The following is a 21,333-nucleotide window of genomic DNA, read 5'->3' on the forward strand; positions in this document are numbered from 1 at the left end:
TACTGATTGGCTTTTCAGCACTGATTTTAAAGGGAGTTGTTGTGCTGTATATGCATGGTTCAGTGTGTTGTATACGACAAATAAGGCTGGATTGAAGAATAGTCCTTTTAAAAATACAATTTGTAGACTCTAACATTGCAAAAGCTATAATATTAAGGGGTTGTTTAATGCTTTTGGGTGTTCCCTTTCCTGTAACGGCATTTGCTATATTTAACCAGAAATAATTGTTTTTTTCTAAAATGAAGTGGCTCTATCTTTAAATGCCAGTGCAGATTTTCAGTTTAACCTCCACAGGAAGAGAAAAGAGGCTGGCAGGACCAGAGTGAGATTGTCCTGACAATAAAAGAAGAATGTGTTCTTAATTGACCTGCCTTGTTAAATAAAGGTTAAATGAAAATGTCATTCCCTAAATGACTCTTGGCTACTGCTCTCTCTCTTCAGTCTCTTCAGGCTGGCACAGACTCACATCTCTCATTTACTGAAGGTATCTGCACTTTGTGTCGATACACCTGCTAAGAAGATGCATCCGTGGCAAACTCAAAGTTAATTTATATTTCTGTTGCCAAGCATATATTGATGACTGCATTACTTATTCTAATGTTTCTATAATTTGGAATATCCCAAAGAAATGATACATGTGGGGCTTTTTTCCTCCTCCTTTCTATCTGTCTTTGATAGAGGAGACATTTGTAAAAAGGAAATGAGTGTCGACATAAGTTAAATCAAAGAGAAATACAGACAAATAGTACCAATAACTAAGAACCTTAGAAACTCTGTTTGCCTGCCTTTTTTTTATAGCATTTTTAATGCATCTCAGAAACAATAAAGATGAAGAAAATAGACCAATAATGCTTTAAGTGATAATATTGCCAAGGAAGTTAATTTTAGACTACATTTTTCCTCTATTAAAAAAGCTGTAAAGGGAAGAACATTGTGAATATTGGCCATAATTCCTGAATTACCAGCAGTACACGCATCTAGTACTAAGGAGTGTGAAGTGCACTTGTTCTGCCTCCATCCTCCCCCCCTGCCTTCCCACCTTCCTCCTGTCTGCCTTTTACTTTCTCGTCTCCAATCCCGACCCTTTTTAGCCCTCCTCCCCCCGTCTCCCTTTTGTTGCCCCTCTCTCGTTCATCAAGCCCCATTTATTGCCTGCGCGCTGCTCTTGGCCCTGAATATATCTGCATAGTAATAGGCTGTTAATTAGCTGTAGCCGGGTGCATGTGTGGAGATGGTCATAATGGAGTGGGCATGTCGAGAGGGCTCACCTGGGCCACTTCTCAGGGCCTCCAGGCATAGTTCAATGGCTTTGATTCATTTTGTATAACAGTGGGAACATGTGTGGAGTTTTCTGTTTGTTCCTTGGGAGTTAAAGAGCCTGCAATGTATTTGTTGTATGTGCTTATGCAATGTTTGTGCAGGCAGGAAGAGTTTTCTTGTTTGTGTGTGAACATGTCTGCCTATTTACTAGCTCTCCCCTGTGCTGCTGTTTAGCTCTTTGATGTTGGCTCCGCTGGCCCCCACAGGACTCCGCGGGACTGTGCCACTACAGTGTAGTTATCACCGCGGCAGCTGTAACCTAAACCAACAAATTATACACCACTCCCCCCTCTCCCATCACCTTTTAGCCCTGAATCGTTGACATCGCCTGTAGGAAGCCGGGCGAAGGAGGCAGTTCAACAGCGGATAATGGAGCTCTCCTCGTGGGCGTGGCAGGCGAGGGGAAGTGTAGCACATGCTCGCAACACACAGACGCACAGACGCAGAAGCCTGGTAGCCTGCAGGCAAGCGCCCAAACTGGCTTGTGTGCGACTTCCCACCGCCTCGCTATGAAGGTGGATGCAGCACCTGCTTCACCAGCCACAAACACACACGAGAGCAGGTGCACTCACAGTCAGGAGAACGCACAGAATTTACAAAATGATACATTTGCATAAAAAAAGAGGTTTGGAATGGTTTCATTAAGCAGGGATGATGGATCTTTTAAACGGAGGAAGAGAAACAAAGTGAAATGAGAGCGCTGAAGGAAAGAGGGCAACAAGGGACGTTCCCCAAGAGCTGGTGAGGTAAAAAGCAAACCGAGGAGGAGGCATGAAGAGGGGAAGACAGATTTAAAGCGTGATATTGCGTCCATTGTGTCAGGAATAATGCGTCCCATACAGCTAAAAGGTTAGCGCCGCAGCCACAGGCCACCATGACCATTACAATATGAAAGGGGAGCAGTGAAAGGAAGCCCTCATGGGAGGGGAGCAGCCCACGCTTGGGCCCCCATGACGGAGTGTCACTTCCAGGCAGACGGTTGGCTTTGGCCCCCTGTTGACTACGTTACCCATTGGCAACTTTTTTGGCATGTTGTTGGAAACAGTTTCTGTTCATTACATCGCCATTAGAGTATTTTTTGGAAACAGTTGTTGGTCCATTTTTCAATTAATGTGACCCAGCTTTAATTAAACTGCGGGTTGAGACCTACTGCTATTGGACATTGCCGTGACAAGTTGCAATAATATGTTATAATGAGTCTTGCTCCCCTGTTGATAATCCAAACCTCTCCTTTGGTTCCCTGTGCTGTATAACTTAATGATGTATGCTTCACTTTAGTGCCGCTCACTTTGGAGCTTTATTGGATAAAACACAAAGACGCTTATTTATAGCTCTCGTAGCACAGCCAGTGTTATCTCTCTTCTAAACACTATCCACATGAGATATATATGGGAGATATGATGTCAAGCCAATCTGAGCTTTTAATCGCAATCACAACAAGCCTATAGTTGCTTAAAGTACTGATTAAGATATTAAAGCTGTACGCCTTGTGCCTCAAAATGGGTCACTGGCCTACTTTACTTGGCTAGACACATGTTGAGTTTTGGTGGGCTTTAGATGCTTCCTAATGAGGAAAGAATCACTGCTTTACCCTTTCATTGAGCAGAGTTAAATGAGCACATTCATATATGTTTGTGCGGAGCGGTTGCTCGCATTTCATCAGCTTTGTTCCATCGATCCAGCCTCGCTAGAACAAAAGCTTGGAAGACGATGAAAGGGCGTTTGACCCGGCTCTGTGGCTGGGCCTTGTTAAATAGCAGGGGATATTATTGACTACATTGCAGCAGCGCAGCCACTTACCCGAGCCAGTCGTCCAGACATTGACAGCCCTACCGTACACGTCAAGTCTCCGCTGCCCAGGCGACCCAGAGGAATGTGACGATGTCAACACAGCCGACAGCTTGTGTGTGTAGGTGCCTTTCAGTCAGCGAGTGTCATGAGCAGTGTGTGGGCACATCGTCCCTGCGAACAAGAAATCGATAAACCCTGGGGTTAATAGTGAGGAGGAACTGTCTCACCAGCTTTGCTAACAAACATCAGAGTGTTAGCATAACCTTAGTCCACCCTTCTTCCCATAGAAATCCTCTGGCATTGATTATAAACTCACACTGCAGTTCAGTGTAGTCTCACCAGCTTAACGGCGACTATATGAAACAGCTATCACTCTGTCACTCCAGCATAGGCGATTTACCAGTTAACCCTCTGAAATCTGAATAAAACCAAGGACATAGGGACAAAGACAGAACACGGATTAGACTGAAATTCAATTTAAAGTCAGTTTCTCTGCCGGCAGGGTGGCATTGTGAGCTGAGCAATTGTCCTTCAGTTTAGAGGACCCGCTTTTAAACTCCCGTGGAGGCTCCTTTATGTCATGCTTTTGCACTGCACTTGTCACAGATCGCTTGTCAGTCAAACAGGGATGTTGGTGTTGTGATTCATTTTTCTTCAAACTGAAAAAGTTTGAATTTGAGCTCTTCCAAATAATAAAGCACTCATTCCTTTTCCAGAAAGAGCCAGATTTTATCTGAAAGAATACAAAAGGAATGTAGACTGAATCACTGCTGTGTTGTATCTGTCACTGATAAGGTAGCAACATCAACATGTGTGTTTAGGCTAATGTTCTGTGAAATGAATGTCCCACTGTGCCCAATATGGCTTTATGGGTTTAGGCATTTTACAGTACAATAATCCATAATGCTGGCTTTCACTTAACATGAAGAGAGACTTGCAAAGGAATGTCATGCAGCTTTTAAACGACCGTGTAGTATTTAGGGGGATTCATTAACAAAAAGAGAATATTAGTTAGCTTAGAATTAGCTCCTTCTATCCACAAATTGCTATGTTGCTCTGCCAATTTGTTGCCATTTTTAACAGATGAATTTAACACTTAACTGAACTGCATAAAGACGGGCATTTCTCCTTTTATCGTTACTTGAAAGCCACTGACATGCCTGTGGAACTGCGTTAACGCCCGCCGCGACCTGCATTTCACTGCTCCTGTATTAGTGTTATGGCAGAAGCAAGGTGGAAATTGAAGATCTCTTGGCATTACCTTGGTTTTGCTCTCTGTGGCACACGTTACGGCAGTGTGAGGCCTGAGCTGACTTCACATTTAACAATGATGCAAAAGAGTTACCAAGTACATTAAGAATCACGGCAAGAGACCCTGAAGAGTCTGGTTTGTCTGGCAGTGGCTCAGTCAGTAGGGGCTTCGACTGGGAGCTGTAGGGTCGCCGGTTCAAGTCCCCGAACAGACCTAAAATATGGAGTGTGGACTGCTACTTGGAGTGGCAGTTGCCATGGTGCCCTTGAGCAATGCACGGGACACCCCCCACTCCCATTGCTCCCCAGGTGCTGTGCAATAGCTGCCCACTGCTCCTAGTACTAGGATGGGTTAAATGCAGAGGCCACATTTCACTGTGTGTGCTGTGTGCATGTATGTGTAACCATTAAAGAGGGTTTCAGGGTTCCATCCTTGCTGTTTCCCTCTAATTCATGCTAAGCTAGGCTATTAGTTACATATTTAGTGTATAGGCATTAGAGTCTACTCATCTAACTACAGAAACAGATTTGTCACAAAATGTCAGCTAAGAGCTTCAGCAGAACGAATCAAAACGACATACTGTATAGCAACGAAGCTACACTAAGCAACATAAATATGGGCACCAATAACTGGATGATGGAAACATACAAAGGACCTTATCGGTTCCTAGTCAGTCAGGGTAGATGTTATTTGAAGGGCAGAGACAGTGGGTGTGTGTGGGTTGAGTTTTAGGATGCCTGATTGAGTACAGTGACAGCATATAAGAGAGGGGACTGACGTAACGTGTAATTAGAGCTTGACGCTCTGAAGCCAGTTAAGTGAAATGTAGTTCAGAGGTGTGTAAAGATGACAGAGCCAGGACTTGTTTGAGGTGAACGAGAACGTCAGGGTTTTACAAAGTTACTGAACGTCAACTTGTGTCAGTCTCTGTAATTATACAACTTTTGACTTGTTGCGACAGTAAGTGGTTTCTCAGCTATCCAAGAAATGTCAAGAATGTGAGAATGAGAAGAAAAACAAGTGAGATTTAACACAGCACAGATGTAATTATGTATGAGTAGTCTTTTATATATAAACTAGGAATTGACACATAACGTTGTTTGAAAATATGTATATCTCCTGTTCCATAATGAGAACCAAGCTTTGCTATTGGAATAACTATTTTAACTATACTCAGAATGAATGTTAAGTGAAATCCTAAACTAACCTTTCTTTAATTGTACAACTTCCCTCGCATTTCTTTTTTGATAGCCTTGTTTTGGTAATCCATGTTTGAATATGCATATATTCATATTGCTTCCTCAACTCTAAAAAAGTGTTATATAAAACCAGGCTTATCTTGGTCTGCCAGCTTAGTTCACTGTAAGCCTCAAAGCATGGAGAATAAGGAGGGAGGAGTGGATCGCCAAGGATTCTCTCTCCCTCTCTGCCTGGCTGACAGCTGGAATAAAGTCTTAATGCACGGGGACACGGTGATACGCGTCATTCCAATGTGATTTCTGGAGTTTTGGCCGTAACCATTTGATGCTGTGCAAAAGTGTTGATACACGTCCACGCTAGGCCTGTCATAACATAATGTGCATCCTCCATAACAGTTGTTCTTGGCGGAAACTCTCCTATCCTACAGTATGAGATGTGTGTGGAATTGAAGTCTCTTTTGCTTGGTAATGGTTGTAGCTGGCAGTGGTGTTTTTATGCTTATTGAAAATAAGAAAATATAAACACTGACATTCCTTCAAAATGTCTGTTTTTGTCTCCTACTGTAAATGCTTTTAGATGCAGCTTTTTGAAATATATTGAGTCATTGTTTTGTATGTATTAACTGTCTTTTGGATTACAATGTGAGCATTGGACAGGCAACTGGCAAAATTGGACTTTTTCTAAATTTAATTTGTGTTTATTCTTGGACAGATACTTGTGTTTTTAGTCCAACAACTTGTATACATGTGAAGTTGTCTAATTGTGACAAAGACACCTGTAAAAACGTGTCAGTGCTACACAACACATGTTTTACTTTGTAACTGTTTCTAAATTACCTTAGATGTCTATTTCTACCTAGCATTTCTCTACACCTATAGTTAGCATGAGCAGCAAAACACTGTTAGCTTATCAAGTAACCGAAAGAAAAAAAAAGCAGTGTAAACTCCTTTAAAGAACATTTTAGGAAAAATAAGTGACACTGCTAAATTATGACCGTATTTCACATGTTCCACAAATGTTTTCATATTATTGCTTTACCCCCAGGTGCCTCTCCTGCGTTAACGGAAACTTTCCCTGTCACTGGTGCAAATATCGCCACATGTGCACACAGGACGCCAGCGACTGCTCTTTCCAGGAGGGACGAGTCAACACCTCTAAGGTAAGGAAAACACACACTCACACACACATAGAAGTGCAGACATGCAAGTCAACACGTGATACATTTACAAATATGAATGCATTTGCACACATGTGGTATAGTCGCATAGTAATTCCAAGGGTGCAGCTGGTGTGTGTGTGTGTGTGTGTGTGTGTGTGTGTGTGTGTGTGTGTGTGTGTGTGTGTGTGTGTGTGTGTGTGTGTGTGTGTGTGTGTGTGTGTGTGTGTGTGTGTGTGTGTGTGTGTGTGTGTGTGTGTGTGTGTGTGTGTGGTGTGTGTGTGTGTGTGTGTGTGTGTGTGTGTGTGTGTGTGTGTGTGTGTGTGTGTGTGTGTGTGTGTGTGTGTGTGTTGCTGTGAGTGGCCCAGCAGCAGATGTTGTACTCCAAGCAGCGCTGGATTTATTCACTTATAAACAAGTCGGGGTGAATGAGTATGCAAATGGCGGCGCGCGCTACCGTCCCAAATGTTACATTTGCATGAAAACCCTCATCTACGCACACACCGACTCGCTCTCAAAGTCCCTCTGTCTTCCTCTGTAATTCTCACCGTCTCTCACACAAACACAGAAACTCACGCTGACAAACACAATTGAACTTTTGTGTCTTTGGAAATGTGCACTTAACACCAAACCGCCTTCACTCTAGCACATTCTAAAATCACTTTTACGTGTATACAAGACAATAGAAGACTTTGTGAGATGTTTTTTCTTTCATTTCTCAGAGGAACATTTCATGTGTGGACTCAAATTCTAGCTGTCCTCCTTTCTCCTCTCTCACTCAGTCTTTAATTGCATGTACTTTCTTTCCCTCAGTCTTTCATCGTTTCCATCTTTCACTGCAGACAAACCAAACACAAATGTGTTTGTATATTTTAGGAGTTTGCTCTGTTCTTGGTTCTTGGTACATGTAGCCCTGTAAATATGATGTCCTTTTGTGTTCTGTTGTTTTATGTTCATGTTGTAACCTACTTGCTGCCATGTTGGACAGGTCTCCCTTGAAAAAGAGATCGATGATCTCAATGGGACCATCTGGTTAAATAAAGGTTAAATCTCGGTAGATTTCGTCAGTCTCACGACGGTATTGAGACATCTATTTACCGCGATATTCGATATATCGTTACATCCCTAGTATGGACTCATCAAAGGACGAGTACAGCTACTCATGGACCAACAGCTTGAAACTGTGCACAATCTAAACATTCATGGTGTAGTTAGTAGAAGAAGAAAGAAAATGCTTCCTATAGCACCACAAGACAAGTCCCATCAAATTCCCTTATATTGCACAGACGTCTCTACGGCCAATCTCCTCCACTAGGAGACTCACAACAAAATGTTATAACTGTATAAGTAGCACCACATATGAGAGGCAACACGGAATGTATTTTTGATTTTGAAGCGAACTGTCCCTTTAATATATACTCGGTTGAGGTAGTGAGGTATATTTGTTATGGGGTGTCTTTTTAAATTGGGCAATTTCAGGGCATTTTGTGTGTGTGTGTGTGTGTGTGAGAAATGCAGATGACACTTGACTCGGAACACCCTGTCATCACACGTCCTATAAACACAGCAGGCTGACATCCATCTTCATCTTGTTTGGAGAACCACACCAATTCAGCCATCTTTTTCCAATCTATTATCTCTACTGATGTACTCATTTTGGTTCAGGCGTTGCCATGGTTACCAAGACACTTTCAATGTCAGGGGGGTATATACACACAAATATCCCCAAATCTTAACATGGGTTATTTTTTATGAAAAAATAGCTTGTTTTATAGATGCATATGTTGTTGATGTGTCTCACTCAAATTGAATGGGTAACATTTTTGAAGGAGTACATATGCGCCATGTGAGCCAGCAGCAGCAGTATTGTCAGCACACATTTATCTCCTCCAGCCTTGATTTTGTTCCAATTTGCCAGTTCGTAGCCCCTGCTGAAAGCAATATTGCCCATCTCCGCTGCCTGAAAAAAGTTTCCCCCTGCGTCATTAGCATTTGGTTTCCAAAGTGATTGAATTCACACTACAATGGTTATCTTCCCAATGGTATTAGTCATATTCCTGAAGCTGACTTCACTTCATATCTGATAAAACTCATGGCATCTGTAAATCTGTGCCACAGGTACATACTAGGGGTGTAACGGTATCCGTATTCGTCCCGTACCGTCACGGTTCAGGCGTCACGGTTCGGCACACGCAGTCACACGACGAATACGCCTTTTTTTTTTACCAGTGGGAAAAAAGTCTGTCATTCAGGGCAGTATCCACTACACCAGGGATCACCAACTACATTTGTCCAAGGGCCAAAATGTATCCAATAGACACTATCGCGGGCCAGCGATTTTTATATAGCCCAGAATTTTGAAGTTGTTGACCGGGGGGGGGGGGACACACCCCGCATAAAGCTTAGCAGACTCTTCACGCTAACGAAGGATCACTTCTCGGCAGGGTTACTTTGTAAATGTAATCAGTTACTGAATACAGAATACATGCTCTGAAAGTAATCAGAATACAGTTACAGTTACGTGTCTTAAAAAAACGTATTCAGATTACTTTTAGAATACTTTCTTTTCCATAACAGATGGGTATGTTTTGGGGAACAGGAGACACTTGTTTTATTGTTTTAATGGATTATCAAGAACTCAAACACAACATCTTGGTGTCATTCTGAACAGCTCTCTCATTTGCACCCCACATAAAAAACATCACCCGGACTGCATTCTTTGTACTGTTGTTACGTTCCCTTCTAGATCTAGGGGGTACAAAGGGAAGTAACAACACACCAGGATGACCAAGCACGACAAAAAGGGAGAGAAAACCGATCTCTGAGTAACGATCCAGTCGTTTAATGATCAATCAGGAACACGGCTCACCAGCCAACTTGCAAAACAACTCTTGCTACAAATATATATATATTGGAGACATGGACACTACGCTGCACACATCCAGCCCGGGGAGAAGGGAGAGAGAGACTGCAGCTTTTCCCAGGTCCTTTATGGAGGCCCTGATTAGTGATTGGGAGCACCTGAGGAGAAGCTGCACCTGGAGACAATATAGAGGGAGAGAGAGAAACACACATACACGACCACACAAACACTACGGCACGTAACACTTCCCCCCATAAAACCAAACCAGTGTTTGGTCACAGTTACCAACAACACTCATTACATATTTCACAAGCATGCTTGGAAGCTGCCACCTGCTGCTTCCAAGCCACACACTCCGCCACTAAATAACCAGGGTCAAGACAATAAAAACACAATCGCTTAGTGTCGGGACCTGGGAGAGAAACAGAATGAGCACGTGTGACACGTCTGTTACGAGCCCTACAGTGAGGATATTTGCCCTGAGGATACACCTTACCCCCAGCTATATCATTACCCATTATGACATCCACACCGTCGACAGGAAATTTGGGGAGCACAGCAACTGGAAAGTAACCAGTAGCCAGTTCAGACTGGACATGGACATTGTGAAGAGGTGCAGGCACAAAACCCATTTCAATACCTCTTACCACCATATTCGCATCACAGGCAGACTCATTACTCAAGGGCAGAGCACTCGCAAGAATGAACGACTGTGAGCCACCACTGTCTCGTAACACAGTAACCTGCCGCTGATCCTCCACCTTCCCTGATAGAGAGACAAAAGCCGTGGAGATGAATGGCTTAAAACACTCATCAGGGCCCATTTTAACAGTGGCCTGCCTACTAGGACACACTGTTTTAAATCAGGCCCACCCCTTTTGGGTGCTTGCCACCTGCTGCCCGCTCTCGCTTCCAAGCTGCACAGTCTGCTATCATATGACCTGGGTCAAGACAAAAATAACAAGCCCTGTTTATCCTGGGACTTAACACTGGAACACTGGCACAGGGAACGTAATGGTCAGGAGCTCTCCGATAAGTGTCCCGCTGAGGAGGATCACGCTCTTGTGTATCAGCGCAAACTCGTCTGCCAGAGTGGCAGCCTGCTGAAGGGTAGTCACTTTCTGCTCATTCAGATAGACTACCGTACGCTCCGGTACACAGTTTTTAAACTCCTCCAACATCATCAGCTCACACACTAAAGCAATGTCATCCGCTTTACACGCTCTACACCACCTGTCAAAGAGGACTTTCTTCTCCCTCGCGAAGTCCACGTACGTTTGGCCCGAAGTTTTCTTCAGGCCGCGAAAACGCTGCCTGTAGGCCTCAGGCACAAGCTCATATGCCCTGAGAATAGCACCTTTCACATTGTCATACACCAAACTATCCTCGCCTGAAAGAGAAGAGCAAGCCTCTTGAGCCTTGCCGACTAGCTTGCACTGTAAAAGAATAGCCCACACATTTTCTGGCCAGTGCAGAGCAGCAGCAATGCGCTCAAATGCACCAAAATTGACTTCCACCTCTGATTCACGAAACACAGGGACCAAAGAAATATGCCTGCTCACGTCAAAGGAAGCAGCAGGACCAGAAGGTGTAACTGCGGGATCACCCACCACAGCTGCTTGGAGCTCTAGCTGACGCATCCGGACAGCAGTGTCTGCCTCCAGCTCCTGCTTCCTGATCTCCAGCTCCAGCTCCTGCTTCCTGATCTCCAGCTCCAGCTCCTGCTTCCTGATCTCCAGCTCCTGCTCCTGCTTCCTGATCTCCAGCTCCCTCCTGAGCTGAAAATCCCTATCTCGCTCCTCCCTCTCACACTGGAGACGAGCCATACGGACTTTTACCCTAGCATCTAATTTAGACCCCGTAGGTGAGGATCCTGCCGAGAACGAGCCAAATTGAGGTGTGGTGAAAATATTTGCCTGTTCCGTAGCACTCTGAACCATCGTGCCAGGAGATTCCACTAAAGTAGGCCGCCTCAAAACCCCTTGTTCAACTAGTCCAGTTATCAAAGTAGCCTTGAGTTCACTTTTTACCAGAGCAGAGGAGACAGAAACGTGATAATGGTCAGCAACTAACCGCAAATCAACCTTCCTATAGCAGTCTAGCTGCCCCACAGTAGGACTGGCCACAAACTGCTCCAAAACAAAAGCCATCCTTAGCAACGGCTACTTACAATATTATTATTTATTTATTTACAAACTTCCCCAGATCCTGCCTACCAAACTTACCTAACTATCTTCTGGGGCGTGCCGGGCTCGAGGCGACTTTAAAGGCAAACATCAGCGGCCGAAACCCTGAATCGCCTGCCCCCAACAGGGAATAAATCCCCACCCAGGATTACCCCGAAAATAAAAAAGGCAAAATAAAAAATGAGTGCCTGAAGGAAGGACTGATTCAGCCCAGCTAGACACTCCCCTGTCTAAACTGAGGAAGTCAATGCTACCAAACACACTAAACCACAAACAAATACTCACTCTTTTTCTGAAAGATTGGACGAGCCCCCATGTTACGTTCCCTTCTAAATCTAGGGGGTACAAAGGGAAGTAACAACACACCAGGATGACCAAGCACGACAAAAAGGGAGAGAAAACCGATCTCTGAGTAACGATCCAGTCGTTTAATGATCAATCAGGAACACGGCTCACCAGCCAACTTGCAAAACAACTCTTGCTACAAATATATATATATTGGAGACATGGACACTACGCTGCACACATCCAGCCCGGGGAGAAGGGAGAGAGAGACTGCAGCTTTTCCCAGGTCCTTTATGGAGGCCCTGATTAGTGATTGGGAGCACCTGAGGAGAAGCTGCACCTGGAGACAATATAGAGGGAGAGAGAGAAACACACACATACACGACCACACAAACACTACGGCACGTAACAACTGTCTTAAAACCTTTCCTTGGAATATGTTATGAATTGTAAGGTGTCCTTGGGTGCTTTGAAAGGCGCCCCTAAATAGAATGAATTATTATTATTATTTATTATCTGAAATGATGTAATAACTTGTTCCAGTCACTTGCCAGGCATTCAGCAGCAGCAGGCCATTCACTTTGATTTGATCCCGTTATGAAATGTCATAATTTCGACAATAAATAAATGCTACATAAACGTAAAAGAGATCTCTCTCTCTCTCATCTGCGTGCGGGGGCGGGGCCTCACAGACACGCTGCATCTCTCTCTGGCTCACAGACATGCTGCAGCGCTGTGCAGTGTGCACACCAGTGGCGGCGCTAGGGGGTGGCTACTTGGGCTCAAGCCCCGGATGTTTCACTTAAAAAAAAAAAAATTTAAAAGAAGAAGTGATCCTTCCTAGCGCCTGACGAGTTTTAAGCTAATAGCCTATAAAGTTATGGATATTAGAAAGTTATTTTCATCGAAGCAGGCGCCACAAGCTGCAGCAGCAGCAGCAGCAGTATCAGCAGCTGACAACAATGTCATCACCAGCAGTGTCCCGCAGCTCCTGCCTCTCTGTTGGACTCTGTCGCAGCGGGGCTGCTACTGTGATGCGGAGCGCACAAAACACAACTCTTCACAACGATGGATCACTTCTTCTTCAAGGCAATGAAGGTTTCGCAGTACGCAGTCTACTGTCCCGCAGCTGCTGCCTCTCTGTTGGACTCCGATACTGCTCACAGTGGTTACTGCTCCGCCAACGCCACAGTCACCCCCGTCGTGCGGGCCGGATGAGAATGTCTGGCGGGCCGGATGTGGCCCGCGGGCCGCCAGTTGGTGGTCACTGCACTACACTATATATAATCCAGGGGGCGGTATTGCGCCTAAAAGCTGTTTGCCAGCCGCCCTTAAACAACAAATGAAGAACAAGAAGAAACACAACAACAAAACGAACAAAATACAAGAAGAAGAAAAGTTAGTATGGCGATTTCAGATAACACACAGGAGCTAGAACCCACCTGCTTCTTTTAAATCAGCTGTGTGGGAACATTTCGGGTTCCCTGTGGACTACAATAACGATTAAGTGTGCGAGTGGTGAATCGGACGAGGACGGTGTGTCGGCGTTGTTCTACAGTGGTGCGGTATGCTAATGGTAACACACGGCAAACATGCAGCTAAATCATATCAGAAGGCATCACCCAGATTTGCCAATCACTGGAGCCCGGCAAAAGACAACAGCAGTTCAGCAGCTGATCCCCGCTGTTTTTAATAAACCAATAGACATGAAAGCGGAGAGACCAAAATAAATAACGGAAGCTTTTGGCATATGTTTTTCAACGACTTTGCGCTCTTGAAACACTTTCTTATTATTTATGATGTCATATTTTCAAGACATTCTTTTTAGCATTACAGCTTGATGAAACCTTTTTGTTTGACATCAGCCATTATTCTTTCACACACAGTGACGTCACGAGCTACCCACAATGCAACGCGCACCATATATCTATATAGAAATACGCCATTTTCCTGGAGGTGCTAATATCCTGGAAGTGTAAATATAAACAGCTAGCTAACGTAGCCAGGCAGAGCGCACTAGGTTTTTTTTCTGAATTAACGACCGAAGAAATCGCTGCATGTCTTCGGATTACATCTCTGGACTTGAGGGGTGTGCTCTAGGTCGTTACCAGCGTAAACTAGATCTGTGTGGGTTATCCGATTGCCCTTACAGACTGCCTGCAGATGTATGGAAAAACGACTCTCGAAAGTGGCCTTCGGTCGATTTTGGCAGCATCTACGTCTATCTTCTAGAAACACCAGGTGAATACCCCACTTGTCACAATAATATTATCATGCCAATGCATATATGTGGTATTTTAGAGTTGACTAGATATTGATTAAGGCAATAGACTATGATATTCTGCTTGCACCTCGCGTTAAATGGTGGATACCGGAAGTACGGTGTCGCCCTCGGCCCAAAACCCGTATGTGTGTGTGAAAGAATAGATAATATGGCCATCTGAGTGTACTGTGTATGGTTTGTTTTTAACTGTTTAATACAGTTAATTATACAAAATGTCAGAGTTCTTTATTTTTAAACTGACACTTGCACTACTGTTCAAACATAAATAACAACAAACCTGGAATAATGCATTTGGGACTTTTTTTTGCTTTTTCTTGTTGTACCGAACCGTACCAAACCGAGGTACGAACCGAACCGTGAATTCTGTGAACCGTTACACCCCTAGTACATACTATTTTCTTCTTCCTGTTTGCAAATGTTTGATTTCCACCCCCTTAAAGTAAATGTAATTCTGCAATGTCACTTCCTGGATATGTAAATATATATAAATCAGCTGTGTTGTGACAGCAGATAAACAGAGAGGCACATTAGAGGCGACCAGGCAGAAAATTGCCAGATTCGGAGAGACACTTGAGAAGGCCATGAACGGAAATGTGTATAAACACAAACAATGAGAGAAACAAACACCAGGACAAACAAACACGGAGACAAACAAATTTGATTTGCTTCAATGAATCCTAGCATTGGGCTGCTAGAGCCGGCTGGGCCGACGCCGGGCCCGCGGGTTGGTTCAAATGACTTTATTCAGATTCAAGGAAAGAGGAAAATTAAGACAATAATAAGATCAACAAAAAAAACAAGCTTTGTTTGCATTTAGTTTCCTGTCTGCAAGCTTGCCTGCCCCTTTATTAATTGAGAGAAATTTGCCAGCTTTTTAATGAAGTCGTTCTTTCATTTTTCACGCGGCCGTTTTTCACATAATTTCACATCTAACAAATAAATGAAGGCAGTTCATGATTGACAGTATAGATGTAAAATGTCTGCCAAGAACAGTCCCAGATGGGAGCAATGCTTCAACAGTTTGGTTGTTAATTATGGCCTGATCTTGTGGTTATTGATGATATCCAAGAATTGCCTTCAAATATTATTTCAAGTTACCATTACAGGCACACATACGGATGCTCATACTTTTTTTTCTTTCTCTATTTTTCTTTTGATTCAGTACTTACAGGTGACATTGCCATTTCAACACCTTCTAATATTCTTATTTTTGAAACTTGTGACACAGAGGCTAAGTCACGACCCTGTGAAGTTACTTTAAAGCGCACTGGGTACTATTTAGCATCATTTTTAACATACACAGCAAACACCACAAATGTGTCCTCTTCTTGGTTAGGCTACAAAACTACTTGGTTTGGTTTAGGAAAAGTTTCTGTTTTGGTTTAAACTAGGTATGTTTGTTTGGTAACTTGAGTAGGAGTTGAAGTTCAGTTTGTTACATATATGACGTAAATTCAAAAGAGCTGTTTCATGGGTAAGACAACTTGGTTTTTTTGTGGACTTTGTCGATATTTATACTACTTTACTCGATATCCTCCTATACTCATAACTAATATGGCCACTAGAGGCAGCCTAAACAACTGCACTGGAATAATGTAGAGTCATAGTTTCAAACACAAGGCTGTTTTTGACAAGTTAGGAGTTTAAAACACCTTTGCCTTCCAAAGCTCTGTCATATAATACATGTGTTTTGGGGCAGTGTAGTTGGGGCAAAAGGCCTTATATAAAAGAAACACAGCCCCCTCGTTTAGTTCGATTTTGCAATGACAAAATGCAATGTTATCTGGCAAACCGCCCACCAGTTAAATTGATGCAAGCAGACATTGAAGAGTACATCATCATTTATGAAAAGAAAAACTGTTAGGTCGTGTTAAGGGTCTACATGAAAGTCAGCATGCTCCAAGTCCACCCACCACACTGACATCCTCACCTGGTCTTTGTGCCCGTTACATATAATGAATACCATTTTCAGCATCTGCACAAAGACTATTGAGGTCTTTGATAGTGTACATGTTTCCCTTCATGCTTTGAGAAAGTGTTGCTTCTAGAGGGTATTCGATGCATTCATTAAGGCTCAGTGAAGTCATCTGATTCTGTGAGAAGAAGCTCTCATCAGGAGTAAGCGCTTGTTCTGCTTCAAAAGTTCTTTAACATTTTTATTTAACTATCAAGGCACTGACCTTTTGGAAATGTGAAACTGCCACTCACCATCTGTGACTCAGTGTGATCTTCTTTCTTTCTTCCTCCCTACTTGCTTCTCTACTTCATTTGTGTCTTTGAACCAGTGGCTTTGTACCCCAGCCTCATTGATAACCATTAGCAGGCGTTGTTAGGCTCCAAATGAACAGAAGGGGAATCTAGATATGTGGATTAGAGTTAGCCTTCAAGCCACTAATTAGAGGATAAATCACCATGATGAGTGACTTGGTTAGATAGTCATATATTTGTGTCAAGTCACCTGAAATAGTATCACTCTGACAATGGATGCATACCCAACTGTCTCCATACGGGTCTTTTGATCTCTATCCCTATGGCTCTTGTTCATCCGCTCCCTAATTCCTTCAACAAGTGAATTAGCTGGAGCCGCTCTCCTTTTTCTGTTGTCTCTCAGCTACGGGTGTCAGAGTTACATCTGTCTTCCCATTGTTGATGGAGCACAGGCTGCTACACAGCTCTCTGTTTCCCAGCTCGTAGGCTCCGGGGCTGGGGTTGGCACGGAGCTAGCTTCCCCTCTCCCTCTGGGTCTCTCTCTGGCTGGGGGAGCTGCCTGCCACTGATACACTTAGCTGTGTGAGTGTGTGTGTGTGCACATGTGTGTTAATTATTCAAAGTGCATTAAAGCTTAAAGACGCATCTCCAGATGCCTCTCTGATCGTTGGCGTGTTTAATGGAGAGAGACAGATGAGATGGGAAGCGAAAGGTGGAGCATCCACAATAAAATATAAGGGGAGGGGTGTGGCAGTGGCCTAGTTGAGAAGTAGAAGAAGCAAGCTTGCTAAAACAACCAGGGGCCTCATTTATGAAACTGTGTGCACACTGCACATAAACACATTAGAAATAGTGCCTTCTGCAAAATGGTACACTTTTTATTATGCAAGTTCCTTGGTAAATTAAAGGCATATAAATCAAATACGCTCTTATTATACAGTGCTCTCTGATAATCCCTCTTGTGTTAGCATATCCGAAAAGCTTAATTTTCATAAACTGAATGTGTTTTAATGTATTTAACGAGCAAAGTCAACTTGAGATTGAGAACATTTCTTTTCAAAGGGAGATGTGGCAAATACAGGCAATGGCACAACAACAAAATACAAAACTGACAATATTAATTAATAAAAGGAACTAGAAATCAAGCTTTAGGAAGTTACATTTCAAAAGAGATGTACTTTATCAGTTCTATAACCAGCAAAAAAAATCATTTCTATATTTAGGGACCTGCCTTTAAATCTATCAATTAGCATTTTATCACATACATATTACAATTTTGTCCAACATATTCCATTCTAAAGGTGCATCATAGACAAGAAGGAAGAGCCATCAGCAGACCCTGGCTCGATGTGTTATTAACTGTTTTCTCTCTCCAGGATAAGGTGAGAGGTCACAAAAAGACGCCTCTAATTAAGTTTGGGTCAGGGACTTAATTTTAATTGTCTCATTATTCTAGTAAAAAGGTAAATTGGACTGCAAATTGTCCACATTTGCCTTAGGCCAATTTGTCAACAAGCTTTATTTAATTAAGATTGATTCAATATGTATTAGTTGCAACCGTTCAATAAAGATTTGGTAAATAAACTTAAAAAGTGGGACAGCAGATATTTAGAAAATGAAGGGTAACTGAGATACATGGAGGAAGACAGGAAAGGGAGGAGGAACCATCTTTGTAAAGCAAGACATATTAAGGAGAAAGACATCAACGTGGTAGGGAGCAACATTAACGGGAGAGCAAAGGGCGAGCGGGTTGATGAAAGGAGGAGAAGGATGGAGGAGTAGGAGGAGATGTTTAACCATTCAGGAGATGAAAGGATACTTGAGGGTCACGACATCATGTCTCCTCAGAATCTACTCAATAATTCCTCGTCATTAGGTTAATGCTCTGTGCCCTACTTTCTTTCTTACTTCCTGGAAGCGTGGCCGCTGAGAACCCATTTATTTGCATTGTATTTGTCTTACAAAACACACTTTTGCCTGTAGACAAAATATAGGAAATGTAGTTTATATTTAAGTCATAGGCAAATTCTGACTTCACATCCTTGTTTATTGTGTTTTTTTCCTGGCTTCCATTTTTGACTTCTATCATTGCTGCATAAAAACAAATTGTATATATTTGTGTAAGTCCTGCTGAATGTATACAATAGTGCGAGAACAATCTTATATTGCTTGTATCACTTGTGTGTTTTAATTCCACACCTTCCTTTCTTCCTTCCCTTATGACCTGGCTTACCCTCGCACTTAAGGCTTAGCAAGCTTAACTACACTGTTTCTGTGAGGGCACATGAGCAATCATACGTAGAACATTTGTTTTGAAAGAGTTTTATTGCTGCTCATTGTCTTAGTGGATACATTTAACGGCCATCAAACTGTTGAATAGTGCACTGAGGCGGAGGGACAGGGGAATTAACTTCAGTATCAATGCTCTTCGGTCCATTGTTCTATGCTAACAGGCCATATCAACCATATGCAAAGCAATGGACTACATAAGGTTTTTTTTGTTCCAAATGCATTCATTAAAGAATAAAAGAGGGTATGGAAAGGATGTTGGAGAGGACGACATTACATACAGTTCTTTTTTTAAGGGCAATCCAACTATTTCATTCTATAGATATGACATAAAGTTGAATTAATATGGCATGTCACAATGTACTCACAATGTATTAAAAACTGTTTCAATTGTTTGACCAATACTAGGGAGTAAAAGTCAAGCGATCGTGCCATATGTTGGTTTAATCCCCACATTTTTAAGGCTGCTCATTTCTGAAGAACCCCTTTATTATTTCATTTCATTTGTATTTGTCCCGCTCATGGTACGCAAAACCAAATGTACAATAATTGCCAACAAAACATGTCTCTACAAACACACCATTGAGCGAAAAGGATCAGGGAGAAGAATACAATCTTATATGACCTGCCCCTTTCTAAAAAAAACTAAATAAATACAAATAGATGGTCTGCCCTTCATAATCATTTTTTTTTCACAGCCGAACACAACAGTATCGTAGGATACTAAGAGAAACACAAATCACATCAAATACATCAAAAATATTTAGCAATGCAGGACCAGAGTACATAGACGTATTCACATTCTGCTTCATATAGTCCCATTTTTCTTAATTTATACAATTTCTTTAACTGAAAAATACATATACAATTCTTTAGATCCTTTTGTTGAGAATTCCACAATTTTACACCAACCACCGAAATATACATTAGCTTGAGCTACTTATAAACTAGTGGAATTCCAATTCAAAACGTGACTGATTGCTTAGCCTTCAGTCTTGCTCTTTGCAACTTTCTCCAGTATCATTCTCCACACACTGCACTTCCTTAGGCCTTCAAAGTGACAATTCACATACTTGTTAATTAGTATAGGATGTGCTCCATGATGTGAAGAAGACACGCAGTAGTATTGATATACATAATGTTTGGTACCACAGCCGCCATGGTCGTATAAGACCGGGTCTTGTATTTATTCAACAATTGTATCAATGTTATACATGACTAGTAGTTCCTGTTCTAATACATATTTGCCAAATTGAAATGGTAATGAATTTGCAAAAATGGGAAAAAGATAGAAACCTCTGAAAACGTCTTGGAGAGGTTACCTCCCCAAAGGTTCCCGAATTCAACTTGTTCAAAACGAAATCAACATTTAATCTGATTACTTCTAAGAATAGAACTTTAAACATTGTCAAACCATTTGGAAGATGTGTGACTTTTTGAATCAATCAATTGACTTGACTTGTCGGAATTAGTCATTTTTAGGAGCTTGATTCAGAAAATAGAGGAAAAGAAATGGGGGCCATTCTTCACTCCAGCCCAAATATTCCATCAATATTCATTCAACTATCAAAAAGTTCAATGTAGCAGCACTTTGTTCTACGCCATAGTTCAATTTATACTTTGTTGAAAGTTTTTCTTTGTTGTTAGTGAAGTTGAGTAGCAGTGTAATAAAATCCTTTGACAGTATGTTTCCCGGAGATGTGAAGAAAAGGTAACGGGTGGCTTTGATTAAAAATGTTTGTGGTAAACAACAACGTTTTTTCAAAAGAAAGTAACATCAACAAACTATTCTGAGCAAGCCGTAATGATGCCAAGGCATTGTTTATGTTCATACATTTATTTCAATGTCAGAATATCATTTCATAACAGCGTGAACTCTTTCTGTGTTTTATCTCTACCACATCCTCCGCCTTGCTGCTATCCCCTACAGTAAAAGGGCTGGGAAGAGTGGGTGGACACTCCAAAAGGCTTCTAACAGTTCAAAGTGTCTTTTATAAAACAGAAGAGCTCGTAGTCTTGTGAGAGGGGGGTTGTGTGCCCTCGTTCCACCTGAGACTACAACTGAGGAACCTGGGTCATTTGAGCAAAATAGATGAAACGTTTTCCTGCTAAAACGAAGCACAGGGGATGAGTCACGTATCCAGAATAAAACATGAGATGGGTCTTGCTAAGGGAAAGCTATCTCTTTCAAAAGTTTTCGGCCCCAGTGAATATGCGATATATTTTGTTGTAAAGTTGGCTGTGTTGTCTATTGCTTACACTTTTCCAACCTAGGACCTTTGGGACCAGGAAACTCATTATTTGATCCAGAGACTAATGGAGGGAATAAACCCAAATAATAAGAAGAAGGCAGTTGGGGGAAGTCAGTACTTTTATCATTGGCTTTTATCCTGACCTTGACAGGTTGGATGATTCTTAGGTGGGTCACAGAGATATCTTAGTATTCACTGGGTCGTGGTCTAAACTGGGTTACCAGCCTGTTTTTGGTTCCCACATGAC

At 42.4% G+C, this 21,333-nt stretch overlaps 1 protein-coding gene across 6 annotated transcripts in view; it reads left to right on the forward strand.

The window, feature by feature from the left end:
• LOC117532877 (plexin-A1-like) overlaps positions 1-21,333 on the forward strand; it is a 294,410-nt gene that overhangs the window by 155,477 nt on the left and 117,600 nt on the right. For all 6 annotated transcript variants that reach the window (XM_034196449.1, XM_034196453.1, XM_034196454.1 and 3 more), the window contains exon 9: positions 6,608-6,722. In XM_034196449.1, coding sequence (XP_034052340.1) covers positions 6,608-6,722 — 115 coding nt within the window. The remainder of the gene's footprint in view (positions 1-6,607; positions 6,723-21,333) is intronic.

The sequence above is a fragment of the Gymnodraco acuticeps genome, unplaced genomic scaffold (genome assembly GCF_902827175.1).
Source record: "Gymnodraco acuticeps unplaced genomic scaffold, fGymAcu1.1, whole genome shotgun sequence".
Lineage (NCBI taxonomy): Eukaryota > Metazoa > Chordata > Actinopteri > Perciformes > Bathydraconidae > Gymnodraco > Gymnodraco acuticeps.